Raw genomic sequence first — 24,936 nt, 5'->3', positions numbered from 1 at the left:
CCCCTTAGAGTCCTGGGATGCGTAGGTTAGAGGGATTAGCGGGTAAAATATGTGGGGGTAGGGCCTGGGTGGGATTGTGGTCGGTGGAGACTCGATGGGCCGAATGGCCTCCTTCTGCACTGTAGGGTTTCTATGATGATTCTATGATGATCTGCCTGTGACAAAGCCATGCTGAGTATTCTTGAGCATACTAAACCTCTCTAAATGCTTATAAATCTTGTCCCTCAGGATCTTCATGAATGATATTATTGAAAAGTATATCCTCAGGCTAAAGGGACAATCCTTTAAAGCACAGATGAGGAGGAATTTCTCCAGCCAGAGAGTGGCGAACCTGTGTAACTCTGCCGCAGAAGGCTGTGGAGGTCGGGTCATTGAGTGTCTTTTACACAAGAGGTTCTTGATTAACAAGGGGATCAGGGGTTATAGGGAAAAGGCAGGAGAATGGGGATGAGAAAAATATCAGCCATGAGTGAATGGCGGAGCAGACTCGATGGGCCGAGTGGCCTAACTCTGCTCCTGTCTTATGGTCTTATAAACAACAAGTCTCTCCAACAGGATGACAATGACACAAACCCTCAATGTTTGATTTTTAATTGAAATAGATACTATATATGAAAAACCATTTACTGTAACTGTAAGCATTGTGAAAATAAATGACAAAATGGGTCTCCAGTGATCAGTGAAAGAATTCAGCACATCTTTAGGTAAATGAGAAACACCTTGGGTAGATTCTGGATAATTCTGCTGTAAAATTGACAGCCATGAACTGGTTGCACAGTTAACCATCGTTCCTGAGTTACCCCATAACAGTTAAAATATAAATCAGAAGGCAGTGTCCCCTCCCTCTGTAAACATTGCAGAGTCACCAATTCCATGTTAAAGCTGTTTGTTTGGACACGGGGGACGTTCTCAGGCCCCCCGGGCGGCCTGCTTGGGGTTGGTTTTCCGGACGGACACAATCCAGCTGGGTAACCGGAAGTGGTCGGGGGACGGAAGCGAGCGCGGAATCTCAACAACTGGAGCGGAGACTGAGGTAAAAATATAAACAACCAACTTCCGAAAGATAAAAGCTGTGTGGGGAATGTACAGGGAATAGGATTAGAGTCAGCAGCTTCAGGATGGGCCGAATGTCAGCAGAAAAGCTGGGAGAAATTCCCCAACTCCTCAAAATGATAAAACCTGTGGTAAATAAAACCTCCTTTAACATCAGAAACATTCCCCCCGACAGTGCGGCACTCCCTCAGTACTGACTCTCTGACAGTGCGGCACTCCCTCAGGACTGACTCTCTGACAGTGCGGCACTCCCTCAGCACTGACTCTCTGACAGTGCGGCACTCCCTCAGTACTGACCCTCTGACAGTGCGGCACTCCCTCAGTACTGACCCTCTGACAGTGCGGCACTCCCTCAGTACTGACTCTCTGACAGTGCGGCACTCCCTCAGGACTGACTCTCTGACAGTGCGGCACTCCCTCAGCACTGACTCTCTGACAGTGCGGCACTCCCTCAGTACTGACCCTCTGACAGTGCAGCACTCCCTCAGCACTGACTCTCTGACAGTGCGGCACTCCCTCAGTACTGACCCTCTGACAGTGCGGCACTCCCTCAGTACTGACCCTCTGACAGTGCGGCACTCCCTCAGTACTGACTCTCTGACAGTGCAGCACTCCCTCAGTACTGACCCTCTGACAGTGCGGCACTCCCTCAGCACTGACCCTCTGACAGTGCAGCACTCCCTCAGTACTGACCCTCTGACAGTGCGGCACTCCCTCAGTACTGACCCTCTGACAGTGCGGCACTCCCTCAGTACCGACCCTCTGACAGTGCGGCACTCCCTCAGTACTGACCCTCTGACAGTGCGGCACTCCCTCAGTACTGACTCTCTGACAGTGCGGCACTCCCTCAGCACTGACTCTGACAGTGCGGCACTCCCTCAGTACTGACCCTCTGACAGTGCGGCACTCCCTCAGTACTGACCCTCTGACAGTGCGGCACTCCCTCAGTACCGACCCTCTGACAGTGCGGCACTCCCTCAGTACTGACCCTCTGACAGTGCGGCACTCCCTCAGCACTGACCCTCTGACAGTGCGGCACTCCCTCAGCACTGACTCTCTGACAGTGCGGCACTCCCTCAGTACTGACCCTCTGACAGTGCGGCACTCCCTCAGTACTGACTCTCTGACAGTGCGGCACTCCCTCAGCACTGACTCTGACAGTGCGGCACTCCCTCAGTACTGACCCTCTGACAGTGCGGCACTCCCTCAGTACTGACCCTCTGACAGTGCGGCACTCCCTCAGTACCGACCCTCTGACAGTGCGGCACTCCCTCAGTACCGACCCTCTGACAGTGCGGCACTCCCTCAGTACTGACCCTCTGACAGTGCGGCACTCCCTCAGTACTGACCCTCTGACAGTGCGGCACTCCCTCAGTACTGACCCTCTGACAGTGCGGCACTCCCTCAGTACTGACCCTCTGACAGTGCGCCACTCCCTCAGAACTGACCCTCTGACAGTGCAGCACTCCCTCAGTACTGACTCTCTGACAGTGCGGCACTCCCTCAGTACTGACCCTCTGACAGTGCGGCACTCCCTCAGTACTGAACCTCTGACAGTGCGGCACTCCCTCAGTACTGACTCTCTGACAGTGCGGCACTCCCTCAGTACTGACCCTCCGAAGTTCAGCACTCCCTCAGTGCTGACCCTCTGACAGTGCAGCACTCCCTCAGTGCTGACCTGGTCCTGTGATGCAATGTTTAATGATTGTGTGAGGTTGTGCAGTTTAAGGTGGTGTAGAGAAAATATCAAGATATCTTAAAATGTCATAAAATCTGAAACTTGCTCTGAATTTTGTTGTGCTGTTGCTCATTCTTTCGGCCATTCTTTTTGTTTTACATTGCCGATTTCAAGTTTACGTAGTCTGCCCTCTGGCCCCGTCCCCATGCACTGATCTTCAGGTCAGTCCTACCCATCCCCTTCCCTTGCGGCCCACGGGATAGGTACTTGGCCCCTGCAAACTATTGGAAAGGGATCCAAGCTCTGGAAGCAGACGGAGAAAGAGAGTGTGGGAAATGGAAGGGAGGGAGGAAGTCAAATTTACATTCACCAGGGAAGTTGTTGTTGGAGCTGCTATCTGGCAGTCCCTAGATCCTGATGGACTTCATCCTGGATGGCTGGTGAGATAGTTGATGCAATTTTCCAAATTTTCCCTATATTCAGGGAAGGTCCCATTCGATTGGGAACCTCATTGTTGTCAAAGGCTCTTGTCTCTGTTTTGGAATTCTGCTGCTTGAAACTGGCTCCAGTCAGTTCCAGATGTGGAATCAATGCCACTGAACATGGAACTTTGTACAAACCTTCAGTGCAGTCGTTGGATTTGCTCACTTCTATTATTTGCTTCATTTCCGGCTCGCGCCTGCTCACATTCCTAACATTACAGTTACACCAGGCACAGTGAAGAGAGTGAAGCTTTGTGAATTTACTGCAGCTCTGTACTGTAATGTGGACCTCATTAACATTGTGAGGCTATGGGTGAGCGTGCTGCCTGAATTGTAGGATTTGTCACTAATCACTGGAGCCAGTGCAGCGGACTGCTGAGATGAGGAGTCCAACTCTGTTAATAATCCAGATTTAACATTACAGCAACACTACAAAACCAAAAGACCAGGATACTGAGCAATGTATGAAAGTCACTTTACACATTTCCCCACGGTGAATAATTTGGACTCGAGTAATTACTGTTTTGTCATCAGGGTGTTTGGGAGAGGTCATCATCTCTCCAGATTTAAGAAAAGGTAAACCCTTCATTTGTCCAGTGCTTTTCACAGCCCTGTGTACTTTACAACCAGTGCAATATTTCTGAAGTGTTCTCACTAAAGTAATGTAGCAATCACAGCAGCCAATGTGAACACAGCAAACTCTCAGAACGAGCAATATGATAATGATCAGATAATTAGTGATGTTGATTGAGGGATTGGGCAACATTCTGGGGAAATTCCCCTTTCTTCACATAATGTTGAGAGATCTTTTTTTTGTGGGGAGACAGGGTCTTACTTTCATGTCTCCTCTGACAGAGCAGTGTTCCCTCAGTCCTGCACTAATGTGTCTTCCCAGGTTGTGCCCAATCATCTGCATGGGACTTGCACCCAAACCTGACTCTGAGGTCAGAGTGCTTCCCACTGAGCCAGGACTGACCCCCCAAACACCTTTCCAGTTTGGTGAACCGTACCATACTCCCTACTGCAGAAAACATCGAACCAGTACCTTACTGAGTATCATCTCTTTTCATTTCTATTCTATTCCTTGGATCAGGAACATATCATTCATTTACTGAAGGACGATGGAGATTATTTGAAGCTGTTAAAATTTGGTGTCTGATTTTACTAAGTGAAATTGAGAAACAGCCTGGATAAAGAAATGGTGATTATTTCACTGACCTGCAGTCAGAATCATAGAAACATCGAAAGCAGGAGCAGGCCATTCAGCCCTGAGCTTACTCTGCTAGTCAATGTGATTATGGCTGATCTTCTATCTCAACACTACACTCCTGCTCTCTGCCCTTACCCCATGACACCTTTAGAGGCTAGAAATCTATTTATTTGCTTCCTAAGTATATTCAGTGACTTGACTTCCACAGCCTCCTGTAGTTGAGAATTCCACAGGTTAGTCACCCTCTGAGTGAAGAAATTTCTCTTCATCTCAGTCCTCAATGACCTACCCTGTATCCTGAGATTGATCCCCTGTTCTAGACGCTGCCCCCCCCCCCCCCCCAGCCAGAGGAAACAATATCCCTGCATCCAGTTTGTCCAGCCCGGTCAGAATTTTATATTCCAATCACATCTCCTCTAATTCTTATAAACTCCAGTAAATACAGACCCAGTCTGCCCAATCACTCCTCGTACGACAATCCTGCCATCCCAGGAATTAGTCTGATGAGCCTTTGCTGCACTCCCTCTATGATAAGTATATCCTTTCTTAGACAAGGAGACTGAAGCTGCACACATTGCTCCAGGTGTGGTCTCTCGCCAATGCCTTGTACAGTAAGACATCCTTCCTCCTGTTCTGTGCTATAAAATGAGGGGGTGACTGGTAATGCAATGTGTTTCTTTTAGATGTTTTATATAATCTTTGGAACAAACAAACATGGGTCGCAGTGATTCGAGAGAAGATTTGCAAAGCAGGAGTGAAGTAAAAAACAAAGAGAAAAAGAAAAAAAGGAAGCGGTGCCACAGCGAAAGTCCATCAGCTTCTCATAAACATTCCCAAAGCTCAGCGCCACGCAAGGACGAGGGAATAACACAAAAGAATAAAGTTAAAAGGAAGCGAGGTTCGTCCTCTTCATCCTCCTCATCCAGTTCCTCCTCTTCCTCACATCCATCATCGGGGGAAGAAAAGCGTAAAAAAAGGAGTCGCGGTTCAAAAAAACAGAGAGACAAAGATAGAAAGAGAAAAAGGAAAAAGGAGAAAAAGAAACTCAAGAAGCTGAAGATGAAAATGAAGATGAAGAGTGAGGCGCCCCTGGAGGTGAGGATTCCAGCTGAGCAAGTGACTGGGAGTCTGGAAGAGCAACAGACGGAGATAGGTAACATCCCCAAAACCTCAAAGTTCCTGTTCTTCTTTGTTTAAAGAGATTTAACAGTTAAATTTATTGGGCAAATATTAAAAAGTGAATTAATTTTGGCATTAATGTGTTCCCACATACAGAGCTTGTGACCCATTGGGATGGAGCTCAGCCCTGTCTAACTTTAACTCCCAAAGGTAGGGGAGTCTTTTCCCAAAGATAGGGGAATCTAAAACTAGAGGGCATAGGTTGAAGGTGAGGGGGGAGAGATACAAAAGTGTCCAGAGGGGCAATTTTTTCACACAGAGGGTGGTGAGTGTCTGGAACAAGCTGCCAGAGGTAGTAGTAGAGGCGGGTACAATTTTATCTTTTAAAAAGCATTTAGATAGTTACATGGGTACGATGGGTATAGAGGGATATGGGCCAAATGCGGGCAATTGGGATTAGTTTAGGGGTTTTTTTTTAAAAAGGGCGGCATGGACAAGTTGGGCCGAAGGGCCCGTTTCCATGCTGTAAACCTCTATGACTCTAACTCACTGTTCTTGCATTCTAATTCTGTTTTAATTTATCAACTCCTAAATGCTGATAAGCAGTTTCAGTAATGTCTGTACATCGGCCAACTCTCAACAGCCACATATTTGATCAGTTCTTGGCTGAGCTTCCAAAGAAGGGAAAAGGAAGAGGGAGAGCTGTACACGGAGAGAGGGAGAGCTGTACACGGAGAGAGGGAGAGCTGTACACGGAGAGAGGGAGAGCTGTACACGGAGAGAGGGAGAGCTGTACACGGAGAGAGGGAGAGAGGGAGAGCTGTACACGGAGAGAGGGAGAGCTGTACACGGAGAGAGGGAGAGCTGTACACGGAGAGAGGGAGAGCTGTACACGGAGAGAGGGAGAGCTGTACACGGAGAGAGGGAGAGCTGTACACGGAGAGAGGGAGAGCTGTACACGGAGAGAGGGAGAGCTGTACACGGAGAGAGGGAGAGCTGTACACGGAGAGAGGGAGAGCTGTACACGGAGAGAGGGAGAGCTGTACACGGAGAGAGGGAGAGCTGTACACGGAGAGAGGGAGAGCTGTACACGGAGAGAGGGAGAGCGTTACACGGAGAGAGGGAGAGCGTTACACGGAGAGAGGGAGAGCGGTACACGGAGAGAGGGAGAGCGGTACACGGAGAGAGGGAGAGCACATAAGAACTAGGAGTAGGCCATCTGGCCCCTCGAGCCTGCTCCGCCATTCAATAAGATCATGGCTGATCTTTTTGTGGACTCAGCTCCACTTACCCGCCCGCTCACCATAACCCTTAATTCCTTTACTGTTCAAAAATTTATCTATCCTTGCCTTAAAAACATTCAATGAGATAGCCTCAACTGCTTCACTGGACAGGGAATTCCACAGATTCACAAACCCTTTGTGTGAAGAAGTTCCTCCTCAACTCAGTTCTAAATCTGCTCCCCCTTATTTTGAGGCTATGCCCCCTAGTTCTAGTTTCACCCGCCAGTGGAAACAACTTCCCTGCTTCTATCTTATCTATTCCCTTCATAACCTTATATGTTTCTATAAGATCTCCCCTCATTCTTCTGAATTCCAATGAGTATAGCCCCAGTCTACTCAGTCTCTCCTCATAAGCCAACCTTCTCAACTCCGGACTCAACCTAGTGAATCTCCTCTGCACCCCCTCCAGTGCCAGTATATCCTTTCTCAAGTAAGGAGACCAAAACTGTACATTGTACTACAGGTGTGGCCTCACCAGCACCTTATACAGCTGCAACATAATCTCGTTGTTTTTAAACTCCATCCCTCCAGCAATGAAGGACAAAATTCCATTTGCTGCCTTAATTACCTGCTGCACCTGCAAACCAACTCCTTGAGATTCCTGCACAAGGACACCCAGGTCCCTCTGCACAGCAGCATGCTACAATTTTTTACCATTTAAATAAAGTCCATTTTGCTGTTATTCCTACCATAATGGATGACCTCACATTCACCAACATTGTACTCCATCTGCCAGACCCTCGCCCACTCACTCAGATTATCTATATCCCTTTGCAGACTTTCAGCGTCCTCTGCACACTTTGCTCTTCCACCCATTTTAGTGTCATCTGCGAATTTTGACACACTACACTTAGTCCCCAACTCCAAATCATCTATGTAAATCATAAACAATTGCAGTCAAAAACACTGATCCCTGAGGCACACCACTAGTCGCCAACCAGAAAAACACCCAGTTACCCCCACTCTTTGCTTTCTGTTAGTTAACCAATCCTCTATCCATGCTAATACATTACCCGTAACACCGTGCATCTTTATCTTATGTAGCAGTCGTTGGTGCGGCACCTTGTCAAATGCCTTCTGTACATGGCTGTACACTGAGAGAGGGAGAGCTGTACATGGAGAGGGGGAGAGAGAGAGAGCTGTAAACTGAGAGGGGGAGAGAGGTGTGCAATAGCAAGTTCCGAGTGAAAGGAAGAGTAAAAGGTGAAGGAAAGTCCGGGATCAGTGAGAAATTCACGGAGAAAATCCAGTCTCCTCCCACTCGAACAGGAAAGTTGGAGGCAGGAGGCAACACGAGTAACAAAAAACCAGCTGTGACAATAACAGGGCATCAGTAATGCGGTGTAACTGGATAAATAATCCTGAGAGAGTGACCGCAGAACGTATCAGGGCAGTCTGCGAATTGATTTCAGGATTTTTAAAAAACCTGATGAAAAGATCGTGTCGGTTCACTCTTATCCTCTCGGGAAGGAAACCAGCTTTCCCCGCCCCCCTGGGGACCTTTGTGGCTCCCGCCCCAAACCATCATTGTTGACTAACTGTGTTCTAAACTGAACAAGTCCTCAGTCATGTCAAACTGCCATCGAGTAAAGTTAATGAGTCACCATAACCTTAGAGAAACCACAAGCTCATCCCACAAGTGAATAAAATAAAACTAACAAAAAAAACTACACTCATTGCCGCTAATTATCCACCTCCCTCTCCACATTCAGAATTCATCAAACCTTTCCCTCTAACTGTCCCTTTCCCTCTTGTTCAGAGTTTAATGTTTCTCTTCTTTACAGTGCAGACACCTCTCTGAGTGGTGAGAAAAGTTACATGTTACAGTTTTTCAGTCTTCCTTTAAAGTAGAGAACATAAATGGGGCAGCAAAGGTAATGCCACGGGTGTGCCTTGTTACCGCGCGTGGGTGTGCCTTGCTGTAACACATGCCAACCTTTCAGCCATTACAGAGGAACAGAGAGCTCGAATTCAGGCCATGCGACCAATGACAAGAGAGGAGTGGGACGCCAGGCAAAGTGTCATCCGGCGAGTGGTCGATCCAGAGACTGGCAGGTCAAGGTACAGTAATTTCTAATTCATTCGTGGGACATGGGCACCGCTAGTTTATTGCCAGTTATTGGATTAATCTAATGTGCAGACATTTTATTCGGGAGGTTTGGAAGATTAGCAAGCTCTGGAGTACATACTATGTCGTACCAACATCAATGTAGTTTAAAACCCATTTTACGGAGTGCCAGAACAGCAGTAACACGGGTTTAATTGTGTAAACATTAATACAAATAGATTAATGGGGAAATACATTTATTATTGGAAACTTCTGGAAATGTTTGGTTTAGTCTGTCATTTTGTTAGAATAAATATCAGTTAAATTCTGATTAAATATCTCGGCTGAGAATTTTAATTTTTATCCTCCCAATAAATAGATCCATTAGAACGGAGGAAAAAGAATCAAACGATAGAAACAAAATAAATGGAATGGGAAATTAAATCAATGGCAGATACTTTCCATTTAAAATACCTTCTGTATTCACAAATTGATGATAAAATAAAATTATCCTTGTCGTTTTAAAACTTCAAATGTTTTTGAAGGTTGCGGGTATCACTGACATGACGGTGTTTGGTGTGATTGCACTAAAGGCAGTGCATGCTGGAACCTCCGGCTACTGGAGTGAGCTCAGAGTTCGACAGCCTCACATCAGCTTGTGGCTGATTCACAAACGTCATTAGCTTCCATAGTGACTCCCATGGAGACAATGATGTCAGAGCATACGTGTCTCACCAAGAAATCCGGCATTTTAAAAGAAATTGAGTAACATAATTTTGTGTACGCATTTTTTTTTAGCAATTGAAGGGGGAATACTTTGAATAAAATCTGTTTATTTTTTGTTCTGTTTGCCGGATGAGCAGGGTTAGATGGTTCAGATCTCATCAATACTGACCTTTAAGGATGTAGTGACCTGGACTCGGCCTGGACTCAGTGGGAAACACTTCTCAAGTCAGAAAGTCCCAAGCCAGAGAATTGAGCCCATAATCTAGGCTGGCATTCCCAAATGCAGCACTGAGGAGCAGTGCACAAGTGAAGGTGCTGTCTCTGGGTGAGACATTAAACCAAGGCCCCTTCTACTCCCTCCGGTAAAATCTCCCGCAGCAACTGTTTGAGGAAGAGTATTCTTTGGTGTATTGACTGACATTTACTTTTCAATCAGTACAAAGAAAAAGAACAATACAGCACAGGAACAGGCCCTTCGGCCCTCCAAGCCCACGCCGCTCCCCGGTCCAGGATTGAATCCTGAATCCAGGATCCCCGCCCAATTTTCCAGCCTATCTACATACTAATATCCTATCCACCGAGCTGTCCCTCACAGCTACGATGCTTTGTTCATCACAACCTATTAGCTCACCCCCACCCCCCCATTCCAGACCATGTGATCTCCAGGGAGAGGCGAAAACCCAGAGTGAAAACCCCAGGGCCAATATGGGGAAAAAAAATCTGGGAAATTCCTCTCCGACCCCCTGAGGAGATCGAAACGAGTCCAGGAGATCACACTGGCCCTGATCGGAAAATGCTTCCCAACCCTATTCATTTCCACTTCCACGAACACCATATGAATTCCCTGCCCCCGAGACAGGTTCCCAACTATCCGCAGTCTCGCTCTGTACTGGCACCAGCAAGTTGATCATAGAATGAAGCCTTGAAACGAGAAACAAAGAACAATTAGCCCGCGCCGCTCCCTGGTCCAAACTAAACCACTCTTTTGTATCCCTCCATTCCCACTCCGTTCATATAGCTGTCTAGATAAGTCTTAAACGTTCCCAGTGTGTCCGCCTCCACCACCTTGCCCGGCAACACATTCCAGGCCCCCACGACCCTCTGTGTAAAATATGTCCTTCTGATATCTGTGTTAAACCTCCCCCCCTTCACCTTGAACCTATGACCCCTCGTGAACGTCACCACCGACCCGGGGAAAAGCTTCCCACCGTTCACCCTATCTATGCCTTTCATAATTTTATACACCTCTATTAAGTCTCCCCTCATCCTCCGTCTTTCCAAGGAGAACAACCCCAGTTTCCCCAATCTCTCCTCATAACCAAGCCCCTCCATACCAGGCAACATCCTGGTAAACCTCCTCTGTACTCTCTCCAAAGCCTCCACGTCCTTCTGGTAGTGTGGCGACCAGAACTGGACGCAGTATTCCAAATGCGGCCGAACCAACGTTCTATACATCTGCAACATCAGACCCAAACTTTTATACTCTATGCCCCGTCCTATAAAGGCAAGCATGCCATATGCCTTCTTCACCACCTTCTCCACCTGTGACGTCACCTTCAAAGATCTGTGGACTTGCACACCCAGGTCCCTCTGCGTCTCTACACCCTTTATGGTTCTTCCATTTATCGTGTAGCTCCTCCCTACATTATTCCCACCAAAATGCATCACTTCGCATTTATCAGGATTGAACTCCATCTGCCATTTCCTTGCCCAAGTTTCCAGCCTATCTATATCCTTCTGTAGCCTCTGACAATGTTCCTCACTATCTGCAAGTCCTGCCAGTTTTGTGTCGTCCGCAAACTTACTGATCACCCCAGTTACTCCTTCTTCCAGATCATTTATATAAATCACAAACAGCAGAGGTCCCAATACAGAGCCCTGCGGTACACCACTAGTCACAGGCCTCCAGCCGGATTATATCCAGTACATTATAACACTGACTATACTTCAAATGTCAAGTGCTTTGAGTCCTGAGGTTGTGAAAGACACTATGTAAATAAAAGATATTTATAAAGTTCCACTTGCAATCATAATATGTAGTTTACAGAATTTAACTCAGTGTAAATTATTTTAGATTTTTTTATTGATTCGTGTGGGCGTTGCTGACTAGGTCAGTGTTTATTGTCCGTCTCTAATTGCCCTTCAGCTGGCAGTGCTATGTTGGCTTCTGTAGTCCGAGTTATAGGAAACCCACAATGTTGTTAGGAAGGGATTTTGACCCAGTGACAGTGAAGGAACAGTGATTTATTTCCAAATCACAATGGTGTGTGGCTTGGGGGGGGGGGGGGGGAGAGAACCTCCAGGTGATGGTGTTTGCATATGTCTGCTGCCTTTGTCCTCGCATATGTCTGCTGCCTTTGTCCTCGCTAGCAGAAGTCATGGGTTTGGAAAATGCTGGCTAAGGAACCTTGGTGAATTGCTAGAGTGCATCTTGTAGATGGTACATACACACTGTTGCCTATTTGTGTTGGTGATGAAGGGAGTGAATGTTTGAGAATGGAGTGACAATCAAGTGGGCTGCTCTGCCCTGGATGGTATCGAGCTTCTTGAGCTGCACTCATCCAGGCAAGTGGGGAATATTCATCCCACTGCCTTATAGATGATGGAGGCTTTGGGGAGTCAGGAGGTGAATTGTTCGCTGTGGGATTCCTAAACTTGGAACTGCTCTTGAATCAACAGTATTTATATGGCTAGTCCAGCTCAGTTTCTCGTCAATGGTTACCCCTACAATGTTGATAGTGAAGGATTCAGCGATGGCAATGCCATTGAATGTCAAAGGGCAATGGTTAGATCATCTCTTGTTGGAGATGGTCATTGCCTGGCACCATGTGGCACAAATGTTACTCGTCACTTGTTAGGCCAAGCCTGGATATTGTCTGAGTTTAACTGCATTTGGACGTCAACTGCTTCAGTATCTGAGGAGTCGCGGATGGTGCTGAACATTGTGCAATCACCAGTCAACATCCCCACTTCTGACCTTATGATGGAGGGAAGATCATTGATGAAGCAGCTGAAGATTGTTGGGCCTTGGACACCACCCTGAGGAACTCCTGCAGAGATGTCCTGGGACTGAGATGATTGATCTCCAACCACTTCAACCAGCGGAGCGTTTTCTCCCCGATTCCCATTGACTCCAGTTTTGCGAGGGCTCCTTGATGCCACATTTGGTCAAATGCTGCCTTGATGTCAAGGGCTCTCACTCTCACCTCAGCTCTGGAATTCAGCTCTTTAATCCATGTTTGAACCAAAGCTGTAATGAGGTCAGGAGCTGAGTTTCCTGGTGGGACCCAAACTGAACGTCAGTGAGCAGGTTATTGCTAACAAATGCTGTGGTTGTGGCTTGTGGTTGAGTACAATTATAGATAAGATATTATTCTATCAGGCAGTTGTCTGAGACAGCTCCCCAGTTTTTGCAATGTCGACAGGACTGAGTATGCTGCTGCGCTTTCTGATGCCGAGATCAATGCCAGTTCATTCCTTATTGACTTAGTGCTTCGATACAATTGAGTGACTTGCTGGGTCATTTCAGAGGGCATTTCAGAGTCAACCACATTGCTGTGGATCAAGGGACATGTACGCCAGACAAGGTAAGGATTTCCTTCCCTAAAGGGCTTTGCTGAACCAGGTGTATTCTCACAACAATCAATCATCGTCATTTAATTCCAGAGTTCCAAATCCCACCGTCTGTCATGGTGAGATTCAAACCCAGGTCTTCAGTTCATTACCAGGGTCTCTGGATTACTACACAAAATGCTGTAAAATCTCAGCAGGTCTGACAGCATCTGTGGAGAGACGCTAGTGCCAACATTGATTCTGGATGACCTTACGTCAGACCCCACACCAGTATCCGCAGTAATTTGCTTTTATCTCGATTACTAGTCCATGTGACAATATCACCATGTGACCGCCTCCCTGTGCCTGCTGTAATGACATGATACTATCTGTAATTCAGAGTGTGATCAATGTTGCACTGAGGCTGCAGAACACTCAATAACAGCTCCATTAAAATGTGTACAACTGTATTATATAGAAACACAGAGCAGTGTGTCAAGGAAGTTAAATAGTGATAGGTTTGGATCATATCGTTCAGGCTTTGCTGCTGTACTTTGATTCTTGGATAACAGCAGCTGATCTTCCAACTTGATTCCGTGTTTCAGGAATCATATTCTGGAATCCTGCCTCTTTTTTGCTAAAAGAACATTCTTTTAAATGTTAATTCATGGAACGTAGGCATCATTGGCAATTTTCACCCGTCGCCGGTTACCCTTTTGAGGTCATCACTTTCTTAAACCATTGCACTCCCAAGTGATGTAGGTATACCCAGTGCTGATCGAGAGGTTTCAGCGTGGAAACGACGACAAGTGTGAGATTCCTTGTCCCATGAAACGAACAGCCTGCCAGCTTAAAATGTTTAGGAAGGCCGTGGGATACAAAAACGCTAGCTAAGGAAAGGCAGCTAAATTAGAATTGTAATAACTTGCTGCTTCCACCTGGTGGCACTATGCACCACACCACTGGTTGCATTGAATGATAATTAAGGGATCTGGCATATCGCTGCTTCACTCAGAGCCATGGCACTGACGGGCAATTTGAAACACTTGTATTTATAATTTCACAACTAGCAATAGTCTCAAAAGGATTTTCAACCATGAAGTGTAGTTACTATTGTAATAGAGGAAACATGACAGTCACTCACCATGCTGACTTCACTGTCACTGGATCAAAATCCTGGAACTCCCTCGCTAACAGCACTATGGCTGTACCTACCCCACATGGACTGCAGCAATTCTAGAAGGCAGTCCTTCTCAAGGGGCAATTAGGGATGGGCAATAAATGTTGCCCTAGACAGCAACGCCCACAACTCATGAAAGAATAAATTTGAAAACAACTCCCTCTGTAGTGCACTGGAGTGTCAGCCTCAATTTTTGAGTTCAAGTCCTGAAGTGGGATTTGCACTCAGAACCTTGTGACTCAGAGGTGAGATTGCTCTCAACGGATCCACAGTTAACACACAACAGAATAGAAGAGTGAGGGCGAAATGCTTCTATATGCAGCACTCCTGCACATATCAGATAGCCACAAGGATTAAGCTTGATTGATAACAGAAACAGCAGCTGAAAGCACATTTATGGCTTTTTCCTGAGCTGGAAGCATTTAATTACTGCAAAAACAGGGTCAAGATGTGTCTCTTTGATCGTTTTCAACAATGGTATTAATATTGATTTTATTACTTTGGATAAAAAGACTATAACATGTTGCATTTTAACTGACTTTACAGGATTATTAAAGGCGATGGAGAAGTTCTGGAAGAAATTGTTAGTAGAGACCGACACAAAGAAATAAATAAGGTAAAAAGAATTCCAAGTTTGTATTGTACTGAAGAACATTTTGAGTCCAAAGATGTGTGGATTAGATGCTAAATTACCCCTTAGTGTCCCGGGATGCGTAGGTTAGAGGGATTAGCGGGGTAAATATTACAGGGATAGGGCCTGGATGGGATTGTGGTCAGTGCAGACTTGATGGGCCGAATGGCAGCCTCCTGCACTGTAGGTTTCTATAATTTCTGAGAGTCAGATTTTCATGAACACTGTCTAGTTGAACAACAGAAATTGGTTTAGAGCTGATATTTTTTTCTTCACTAAACTCTTTATAATTTTGTAGTAACGTCAGGTATTTTCCAATATTTTGTAAAGGTTGTAAGGTTTCTGTTCTCCACTATCTTCCCATGCAGTGCATTCCAGATTCTGGGATAAAATCAGCTAAAAACATTCCCACAAATATGTCCCTTATTCAGTCCTTGTCGAGTGATGATGTGGTCGCTGCGGGCAATCTCCTCACCTTTTCATTTCAAAGTAGCAGACAGTACCTCCAGTAAAATTGTCAGCTGAAGGGAGGGTTGAAGTTCTCCTCTCCCAACCAGCCAACAAACCCTGGTATTGCACAGCTGTGAGGATGCCATTTGGAGTCCGGTCTACCATTTAATTTTTCTCTTTTGTTCACTCACCTTGGCTCCATCACTCTTGGTATCCTTTGCGAACAAAAACAGACCCATCTTAGCACCCACAGCCTTCTGGGGGATAAGGCCTTGGAATGGGTGCAGCACAAATTCACCGGAATGAAAACGGTTAAATTCTGAGGACAGGTTGCATCAACTAGGGTTGCATTCCTTTCAATTTGGAAGATTATGATCCCAGATTGATCAAATTGAAGTGTTTAAAATGGTCAGGGATTCAATACGGTAGATCCAGAAAAACAATTCTCCTGTGTTAATAATCATTGTGCAGGCACTGCCCACTAGGTCCAATTTCAAGTTCTTACTTTAGAAAGGCCATGGAGAGGATACTTAATACCTAGGGTAAGAGGCGAGAGAAACTGGGACTCCTTCATTAAAACAGAGGTTAAAAGGAGCTCTGATAGATGGATTCAAAATGATGAAGGGTTTTGATGAAGTAAATATTCCACTGGTTTACAACTCAATAGCCAGAGGAGCACGAGAAGGAAAGGAGTCGTTAGAATTTTAGATGCAGGTTATTCAGACACAGAATGCATAACCAGAATGAGTTGGGGAAGCTGCCTGAACTTTTAAAAGGGAAGCGCTTTCAAAACAGTGGCCATCTTCTACAGTAATATTCACATTCCTGATAAAATACATGAGATCAGACTTCATCATCGTCCTATTTTAACGATGCAGTTTTCTCAGATGCAGGGGCCTGGGAGATAGAAGCTGACGCATTTGTATGTATTTAGGGATTTGTGAGAATGCATGTAGGTGGCTGCAGGCATGTGTTTATATACATGTGTCTGTATGTGTAAGGGTGTATGCGTATGTTTATATTGGGTGTGTGTGTGTCTATGAGAAAAAAATAGCGAGGGTTCAAAAGACACATCTGGAATTTTCCAGTAGAATCTCATTGAAATTCTAGAGAAAAAACACATCCGTTTTGTTGAAAACCTTCTCAACTTTCTCGAGTTTTATTGCTGAGGTTAATAGTCACCAGACCTTAGGCTGTAGTGACTGTCATAATTAATCACATAATGAAATGCAATATCAGTTACTAATACCAAAACAAACTGTCAGATAATTTGGCTGCACTCTCGTCACTCTGAGGTTAGTTTTGTTGGACTGTGGGAGAAGCTTTATTCATAGTTATAACATCATTACAGAAAGCAGGCAGTCATTTAGCCCTGATTCTATTCTGTCTCTCTAAAGCATTCCAGTCAGTTCCACTCTAACCAATCTCTGTAGCTATGCAAATTTAATTTCCACAAGTGTCCTTCCAATTTTATTTTGAAATCATTTGTCTCCACTTCCAGCACCCTTGTGGGCAGCAAGCTCCAGTCATTACCACTCATTCTGTAAATAAAAGTTCTTCCTTACATCCCTCTCACACAATCTTAAACCTGCGTCCCTGTATCAGCTAATAGGAAATATCTAACCTCGTGATAATCTTGTATATCTCTGTCAAACCATCCTTCTCTTTTACATCAAGATGAACAGCTCCAGCTTTGCCAACCTAATTATAACGTTCTGTTTCTGCAGCTTGCTACGGTGGGCGATGGATTCACTTTCCAAGTGAAAATGGGCCTAAATCAAAGGTGACAGGAGGTGAAAGTCTTTGGGAAGACTGAAGTTTGCAACTTTCATACGTGCTGTGGGTTAGAATGATTTTTTTTAAGGATGACTTGTCATTAGCTTCTAATGACTTGTTACAGTTGCAATTTTATTATTTATGTTGTTAAATAATGCCAAGTTCCATTTTCCTAATGACACTGTAATCAGTCACTGAAATTGGGTGTACTGATTGTTCTGTAAAACTGCACAAACTATTAGTGAATCACTGATGCAAATGCTTCAAGTCCAATGGATGCAATTTCCCCTGCTGAAGTTGAGGTTAATTACTTGAAGTGATTAGGAGGGAAAATGGAGATGTCATGGTTGCTGTGGCAATTAATTGTGATTTGAGCTGTCTGCATTATTAGCTTTGTAAAATAAGCACCACACAAGTGATTTAGCCACACGGAGTACTGAGGGAGTGCTGCTTTGTTGGTGATGCCATTGTTCAGATGAGATGTTAAACTAAGATACCTGCCTGTTTGGGTAAAAGATCTCATGGAATTTTATAATAGCAGTTTTCCTGGCCAACATTCATCCCTCATCTTTAAAACCAGTTTAGTTGAAGCATTGCTGTTTGTGGATCTTTAGAAATTATTTAATGCAGCATGGGTGTTGCTGACAAAGGCACATCCTTGATTGGTTTGCTAGGCCATTTCAGAGGACACTTAAGAGTTAACTACATTGCTGTGGGTTTGGAGTCAGACATCAACCAAATTAGTGAACCAAATGTGTTTTAACAGCAATCAATGATAGTCACCGTTACTGAGACCAGCTTTATATTCCATTAGCTGCTGTGGTGGGATTTGAACTAGTTTCCCCAGAGCATTAGCCTGGGCCTCTGGATTACGAGTCCAGTAACAACATTATTAAGCCTCCATCTCTCCCAATCTTAGTTTGCACAACTGGCTGCAATGTTCACCTGTAAAACAAAGGGGAATCGTGGGATATTGTGAGGATGTGAAACCTGCTGTTGAAATTCTTTCTCGTGGCTGTTTCCTTACGGATTAAACCACATCTGGAGTAATTGTCCCTTAACCACTGGCAGTGCAGCACTTCCTCAGGGTACCATTGAAGCATCTGCCAAGATTTTGTGATCAAACCCTTGGAATGGGGCTTGAATCAACCTAGACTCTGGGGTAGGGGTGTAATCAGAGCCCCATTGAGTCAACCAGGAACTTGAGCCCATAATTGCAACAGTTACTGAGACTACAGACCTTTCCCCATAGAAAGCTTATTAAATGACCTTTGATTTTTCTTTGCATTGATTAAAATAATCAGCCATTTACTGATTCATCTCTTAAACTCCATTACAATCTGCTTTAACATCAGTAATGTCACACTGACATCAAGCTTAGTTACCCCACCTCCAGCATACTGCTGGTTAAATTCTATTATCTACACTGACTTTCTGAGAATATATTAGTCAGTCAGTGTTACGAACGGAAGTAATGAATAAAACACAAAGTAATGCTGTCCCATTTTCATTTAATCCAATGTAACGTACAATTATGCACAAAAACACACCCAGGCATAACAACGCATGACAACAGCAGGTAGTAGAGGTTTGTGCAAGTGTTACATATACAAGTGAACAGATATCTCAAAACTTCTCTTTCTACGCACTTACACAGAACTAAAATCTAAGGAATGGAGACCCGGGGCAGCAGATTAAATCTAATATAATCTTTAATTAATTCGGGGTGCTCAGCTATTGAAACAGGTCAAACAAATTGTACACATTTTTTAGTTGCAATATTTCACTTGTGTTTATATGTAACATTTCTATAAATAAAATATAACAAACACTTCTGAATAAAAAATTACTGTCAAAGTTATCAATATATCCATGGATTTTGCACAGAACAGAGGACGTGAGGCTTCAGCAGCTAATGCTTAAATGCAGCAAGTTGTCTTACCTTTCCGCAGCAAGACGACCAAGTGTTCACACGCTTGTGAAGGGTGTGGCTGGATTTATTAGTGACCCTTTGGTGAGTTGTAAAAAAACACTACAAATCTGTATATTGTGTTCGTCTGCCAGGCATTGCTCAGAAGCAGATGACCTCTATACTGAACTATTGGTCAATATACTAGACGTATAACCTGTTTCCGTAACAATACTGTAAATAAATAAAGCTGAGGTAAAGGTAATTAAACATTGCGTTTTCAAGCAACTGCTGGACTATCCCTCAGTATCAACTACAACTTTACAGGGCCTTAAATCTAAATATCAGTGCAATAAACATTTAGAATTAACTCTGAAAATCTTGTGGAAAAGTGTGCTATAATTTGTACTGATACTGAGAATTGAGAATCAGTACCTACAGAGCAGCACTGTGGAAGAACACAGTGAAATTCAATGAACTCACAGCCTTCATTGGTGTCAAATTTTGCTGCACCCCTTTTATAGCACTGTTCAGCGAGTGTAACAGTACATGCTAAATATGTACCCAGCATGTTTGATGGTGGAGATATTAACAGCATCTCTGTTGGGTTCACAGCAAAGGCACATCCACCAGTTCTGACAGTTACATGCAGCGTCGAGCCAAACTTCTGAATCTTCAAAACTCATATTGGTTAGGAGTCTACAATGGTACAAGTGACAGTGGCGTCATGTCTGACTTGTAGGGAAGGGGCGGAAGGAAATGAAGTAAAATCTGATTGTGATCTCTCATTCGACGTTTCTCTCAGAATGAAATATAAACACAAATATATTTGGCACTTGCTTCTGTCTTTGGGACCAATGGAATTTTGCAGCTTCATGAACAAGTATCTTAGTTTCAGAATAAAAAGATCTCCACCTCAAATTATTATACAGGGAAACCATCCTATTACAACAAGCTCTGTCTATGGTTGAAAGCAAAGGAAGCTGCTATACAATGCAAACTGCATAGAGTGCAGGAGGTCAGCGCTCATCTTGGAAGCTTTGGATTATCGCATCACCTTATTGGGTTGTAAATTCTATTTCTGTATAAAAATCAGGTCCACATTCTGAAACTCCAGAGGATAGCAGTTCCTTATCACTAAAGAGGGAAGAGAATTAATGCTTTAACCAGGAGTCACCAAAAGGTCACATTTATTCCAGTCCACCCACTACATTGATTGTCAATGCCATGATTACTGATTGTGAATAGTGGTTGTATATTGCACTTGTGCAATGGCAGTTAAATTATTCTTGGTCCATAAAAACAATTTTATATATAATGTTCAAAACAAAATTCTATGTTTCAAATATTAATACAATCGGAAGGATTTGTCACCTCCTGCAGTTTATCTACACAAATAAATACTTCTTTTGCCTTATTTAAACCTACATTTACATATCTTGCTTTACATTATCTACACACAATATTTGTTACAGAACATTTCCAACATCTCCCTGCAGAGTGTATCTGTTACACGGTTTAACTTCCTTGTGCGTTAAGTTTTGGGATTTGCCAAATATCATCACAATTCCACTTGCCTTTTAATGATCTAATCATTCAGGTCAATCTAGTATAGGTACCAGTATCTAATAGTAAATACATGGACAAACCTTTCAGTAACAAGAAAGCAGAGCAACTAATTGAAACTGTTCTAAGTGGGTTAAGTGGGATTAAGTGCAGTTATAGTAAATGGAAACAGGGAAGTGTTGCAATACACCATTGATGCAAATGAATCCTGCGCACAATTGTATCCCTTCCCTCATTAACACATTACAGAGCTGAGGGAGGAGGGTTCCATTAAACTCACTCATCTACTTCCTGAAGGCTGCTTTCAAGGAAGCATTGGCAGAGACTGGGAGTAGGGTGCCTGCAGGTTGAGAGAGGCAAGGACACCAACGAAAGAGGGAAATTAATATGACAAACATATTGTCAGAAAGCAGGCTTTGTGAATCAGAAATTTACTCAGTTACAAAAAGATGATCTTTCGGGAAAAATGCATCTGCCGTCATTACCTGTAGTGTTGTCATTGAGAACTGAGAAACAGAAACTATGTTTGTTCTGGGAAATGTTGAGGTCAGTTCCTCCTCCTTTGAAGTTATCCAATTGAGTATTTTCAACGACTGGAGGATAGTTAACAGCTTTCGATTCTCCCCAACCCCATCACAAATAATTCAGACACTATAACATGGCAAGTGAAATGAACATACAACCCGAACCACTCAAGCTTTCATTACTATTGGAAGCACATGGGTTGGCCAACTTTCAAAACTTGATCTCACTGCATGGATTTGGCCAACTGTCTCAAAAACCTGTAGCAATGTAGTACTCATTTGTTACTTATGTAAATGAAACACTATTTTATATATGCCTAGGGATCACTGGCGCCTCAAGACAACTCAAATAAAATCAAACTATTAGTCATGCATCTGTAAATTAAAGTATCAACTTAAACATGCACAAAAGTCTTATTGAATAGAAAATCAAGTTGTCCAAGAAATGCAAAGAAGCTAAAATATAACTGTCAATTTAACATCTTTGTTTAACAGGGAAATTCCTTCTGCAGTCATACTTTAAACTACCACCATCTGAAATTGTAACTATAAGATAATACACCCACTTGCTCTGACTCCAAGTCAGTGAACACTAGACTAATGACTATTGTTTAACTCTAAGGATCACCAGCTGTTTTGTCATTAAACGGAACAAATATCCTTTATCCATATATCCAAAAACTGCACTTTGTTTGATCCACATTGAGCTTTAGCATGGGAAGTCTAGTTTACCTTGAGAGTTTTGTGGAAGAAATTTTTTCAGGTACTCTATTATTCAGGGATATATCTTATTTTGCTAGCTATTTTATTTACTTTAGACTATAGCTTGTTTAGGTTTAGGCTATTGTAATGTAAGTTTAGAAGTGGTACCCAAAAACTGAAATTATTTCAAGTCCAAAATGCAATCAGCCCCAAGATTTTTGGATAAAGGATACTCGAACTGTATCATCTGATGCATTTTTCCTTCTTATGCAAATGGGAAACAGTCTGTGCTGACTTATAATCACAATACCTCAGCTTAGGTAAAATGCAAATTCAACTGACCTCAAAAGGGAAAAAGAATCACAAAAAGCACCAACTTTGAATTTGATTTATCTAACATTTGGCATGAAATCACATTTATAATTAACCTGTCATCACTGCAAAAATGGACGTTGTCCTTTTGGATGGTATTAAGTTTCTTACTAGCAAGTCAACAAACCAAGATCTTTTTAAACATGGCTTATTTTTGTCACGTGGACGGTTTCACCCTGCGACTTCAGGAGATTTGGCAAGCTGCCTTGGTGAATCCTCACACCTTTACAATCTACACACAGAGGATTACTCTGACATTGATGTTAAGTGACTATCATGCACTACTAGAGATGACGTAGTGACACAAGATAGTAACAGAATTCCAATCTAAAATTAATCAGTGCAAAAACTGAGGTTTTACAGTATCAAGTTACTAAAGCTAAACTGCATGAAAAATAACAGTTAATCCTATCTGATGTTCCTGCTGAATTTCAAGAAAACAAGTTGAAAGTATCTGGTCTGTAACAGAAATCTAGTGAAGTAAAAGTACCAGAAGTTACTGTGAACAGGAGCATGGGTATTTACAATAGTCATTGCCAAAACCTGAATAGAAAAGATGCAGAATTAAGCAGGTTCTAAAAGTCTGAGCTACAACTCTATGACGAAGTTAAGGTTAACTTTTCAGCTAGTGTTCCACAAATGCAACACTGAATTGTTAAGGCCTGCAGTTCACATTAAACACAATGAGTTCACATCTTCAGTATCTTTTTTGTTAGCACCATGGTACTCATTCACCTGCAGTGCTTGCTTCAATTCTTATGTCACCAGCAGATTGCTCATTTGTTGACCCATTGGTCTGAAGTGGACTCGACGCCAGTAACTTGCCGCTATTAAACACCAGTTTCCAGTTTTGATACGCCTGTGCGACCCCAGCATCCTGCAGTTATGCTCATGCTCCTCTGACTGCGCTCCTTGTCTCGCTCTCGCTCGCTGTCAGACTGGCTATGTGTCCGCTCAGGTTTTGGAGGTGTGGATGCGGTTTGCTGGCTGGAGATAGTGCGCAGCAAATGGTTCCGTTTCCTCAGGAAGTCTGTCTGCCCGGGTAACCCAAAGCTGCCCTTTCGCAGAACCATTCTGGAATTACTTTTCGCAGGACGAGATCGATGGTTATATTCCAGCTGGGAGAGATGTGCTGCATATCCATCCGATAAAAACTGGAGACACACAACACATTTATCAAGAGATGCATTTGGCTGGACCTTAAGAAAATATATCAATGCTCATTAAACAGCCAAAGACTAAAACATTTTGCATCTTTAAAAATATACAGTCAAGAAATCTCAGATTCCACAATCCAGAGTTTCCGAAAACACTACAACCAATCAAGTACTTTTGAAGTAGAGTCATTGTTAGAATGTAGGAAATATGGCAGCCAGTGTGTAAATGATAGGAAACCCTGTTTTAATTATGTTGGTTGAGAGATAACTATTGGCACAGAAAAGCAGGAAGAGCTCCCCTTCTTTGAATCGTGTCACGGGATCTTTTTTATGTCCACCTGAGATGCCAGCCAGGGCCTCAGATTAATATCGCAACGACTTTCTCACCTAAAGATGGAATTTCTGACAACGCAACACTCCTTTAGCGCTGACTGAATTATCAGACTAAATTGCGTGATAGGAAAATCATTCAGAAAATAGCCCACAGCACTTGATTCAACGGGTAGCTCTTGCCCCTAAATCAGCCGACTGTGGGTTCAACTCGAGAGACTTGAGAACATAATCCAGGCTGACACCAGTGCATAAAGAGCATGGCAATTGTTAGGGTGACTCATTAAACGTAGGCATTGTCTAGTGAATGTTGAAGATCTTCCGGAACTATTTGAGGAACATCAGAGGGGCTCCCTGACTGTCGTGGAAAAAATTTCTCTTTCAACCAACATCGCTAAAAAACAGGGACCTGGAGCTTGCTCTGCCATTCGATAAGATCATGGCTGATCTGATTGTAACCTTAACCCACATTCCTGCCGACCCCCAATAGCCTTTCACCCCCTTGTTAACCAAGAATCTATCTAGCTCTGCCTTCAAAATATTCAGATTCTGCTTCCACTGCCTTTTGAGGAAGATAATTCCAGAGACTCACAAACACCCTGAGAGAAAGAAATTCTTCTCATCTCTGTCTTAAAAGAGCGACCCTTTATTTTTAAACAGTGACCCCTAGTTCTTGATTCTCCCACAAGTGGAAACATCCTCTCCACATGCATCCTGTCAAGACATAGAAATTAGAAGCAGGAGAAGACAGAGGGTAGCAGTGGAAGGGTATGTTTCTGAATGGAGGGCTGTGACAAGTGGTGTTCCTCAGGGATCAGTGCTGGGACCTTTGCTGTTTGTAATATATATATATATAAATGATTTGGAGGAAAATGTAACTGGATTGATTAGTAAGTTTGCGGACGACACAAAGGTTGGTGGATTTGCGGATAGTGATGAGGACCATCAGAGGATCCAGCAGGATATAGATCAGTTGGAGACTTGGGCAGAGAGATGGCAGATGGAGTTTAATCCGGACAAATGTGAGGTAATGCATTTTGGAAGGTAGGAAATATACAGTAAATGGCAGAACCCTTAAGAGTATTGATAGGCAAAGGGATTTGGGTGTACAGGTACACAGGTCACTGAAAGTGGCAATGCAGGTGGAGACGATAGTCAAGAAGGCATACGGCATGCTTGCCTTCATCGG

At 43.7% G+C, this 24,936-nt stretch overlaps 2 protein-coding genes across 4 annotated transcripts in view; one reads left to right on the top strand and one right to left on the bottom strand.

The window, feature by feature from the left end:
- The first annotated feature begins 959 nt into the window (after nucleotides 1–959).
- Nucleotides 960–20,510, top strand: arl6ip4 (ADP-ribosylation factor-like 6 interacting protein 4). Its single transcript, XM_078227126.1, has 5 exons — nucleotides 960–1,033; nucleotides 5,107–5,576; nucleotides 8,769–8,886; nucleotides 14,877–14,946; nucleotides 17,139–20,510. Exons 2-5 carry the CDS (start codon nucleotides 5,138–5,140, stop codon nucleotides 17,196–17,198), a joined length of 687 nt encoding a protein of 228 aa, XP_078083252.1. The 5' UTR covers nucleotides 960–1,033; nucleotides 5,107–5,137; the 3' UTR covers nucleotides 17,199–20,510.
- The window catches only part of pitpnm2 (phosphatidylinositol transfer protein, membrane-associated 2), a 167,289-nt gene continuing 162,801 nt past the window's right edge, over nucleotides 20,449–24,936 (bottom strand). For all 3 annotated transcript variants that reach the window (XM_078227109.1, XM_078227111.1, XM_078227110.1), the window contains one exon: nucleotides 20,449–23,414. In XM_078227109.1, the coding sequence (XP_078083235.1) occupies nucleotides 23,091–23,414 (324 nt within the window). In that variant the 3' untranslated portion in view covers nucleotides 20,449–23,090. The remainder of the gene's footprint in view (nucleotides 23,415–24,936) is intronic.

This window comes from Mustelus asterias, chromosome 13 (genome assembly GCF_964213995.1).
Source record: "Mustelus asterias chromosome 13, sMusAst1.hap1.1, whole genome shotgun sequence".
NCBI lineage: Eukaryota > Metazoa > Chordata > Chondrichthyes > Carcharhiniformes > Triakidae > Mustelus > Mustelus asterias.
This window is presented reverse-complemented; position numbering and strand designations above follow the sequence as displayed.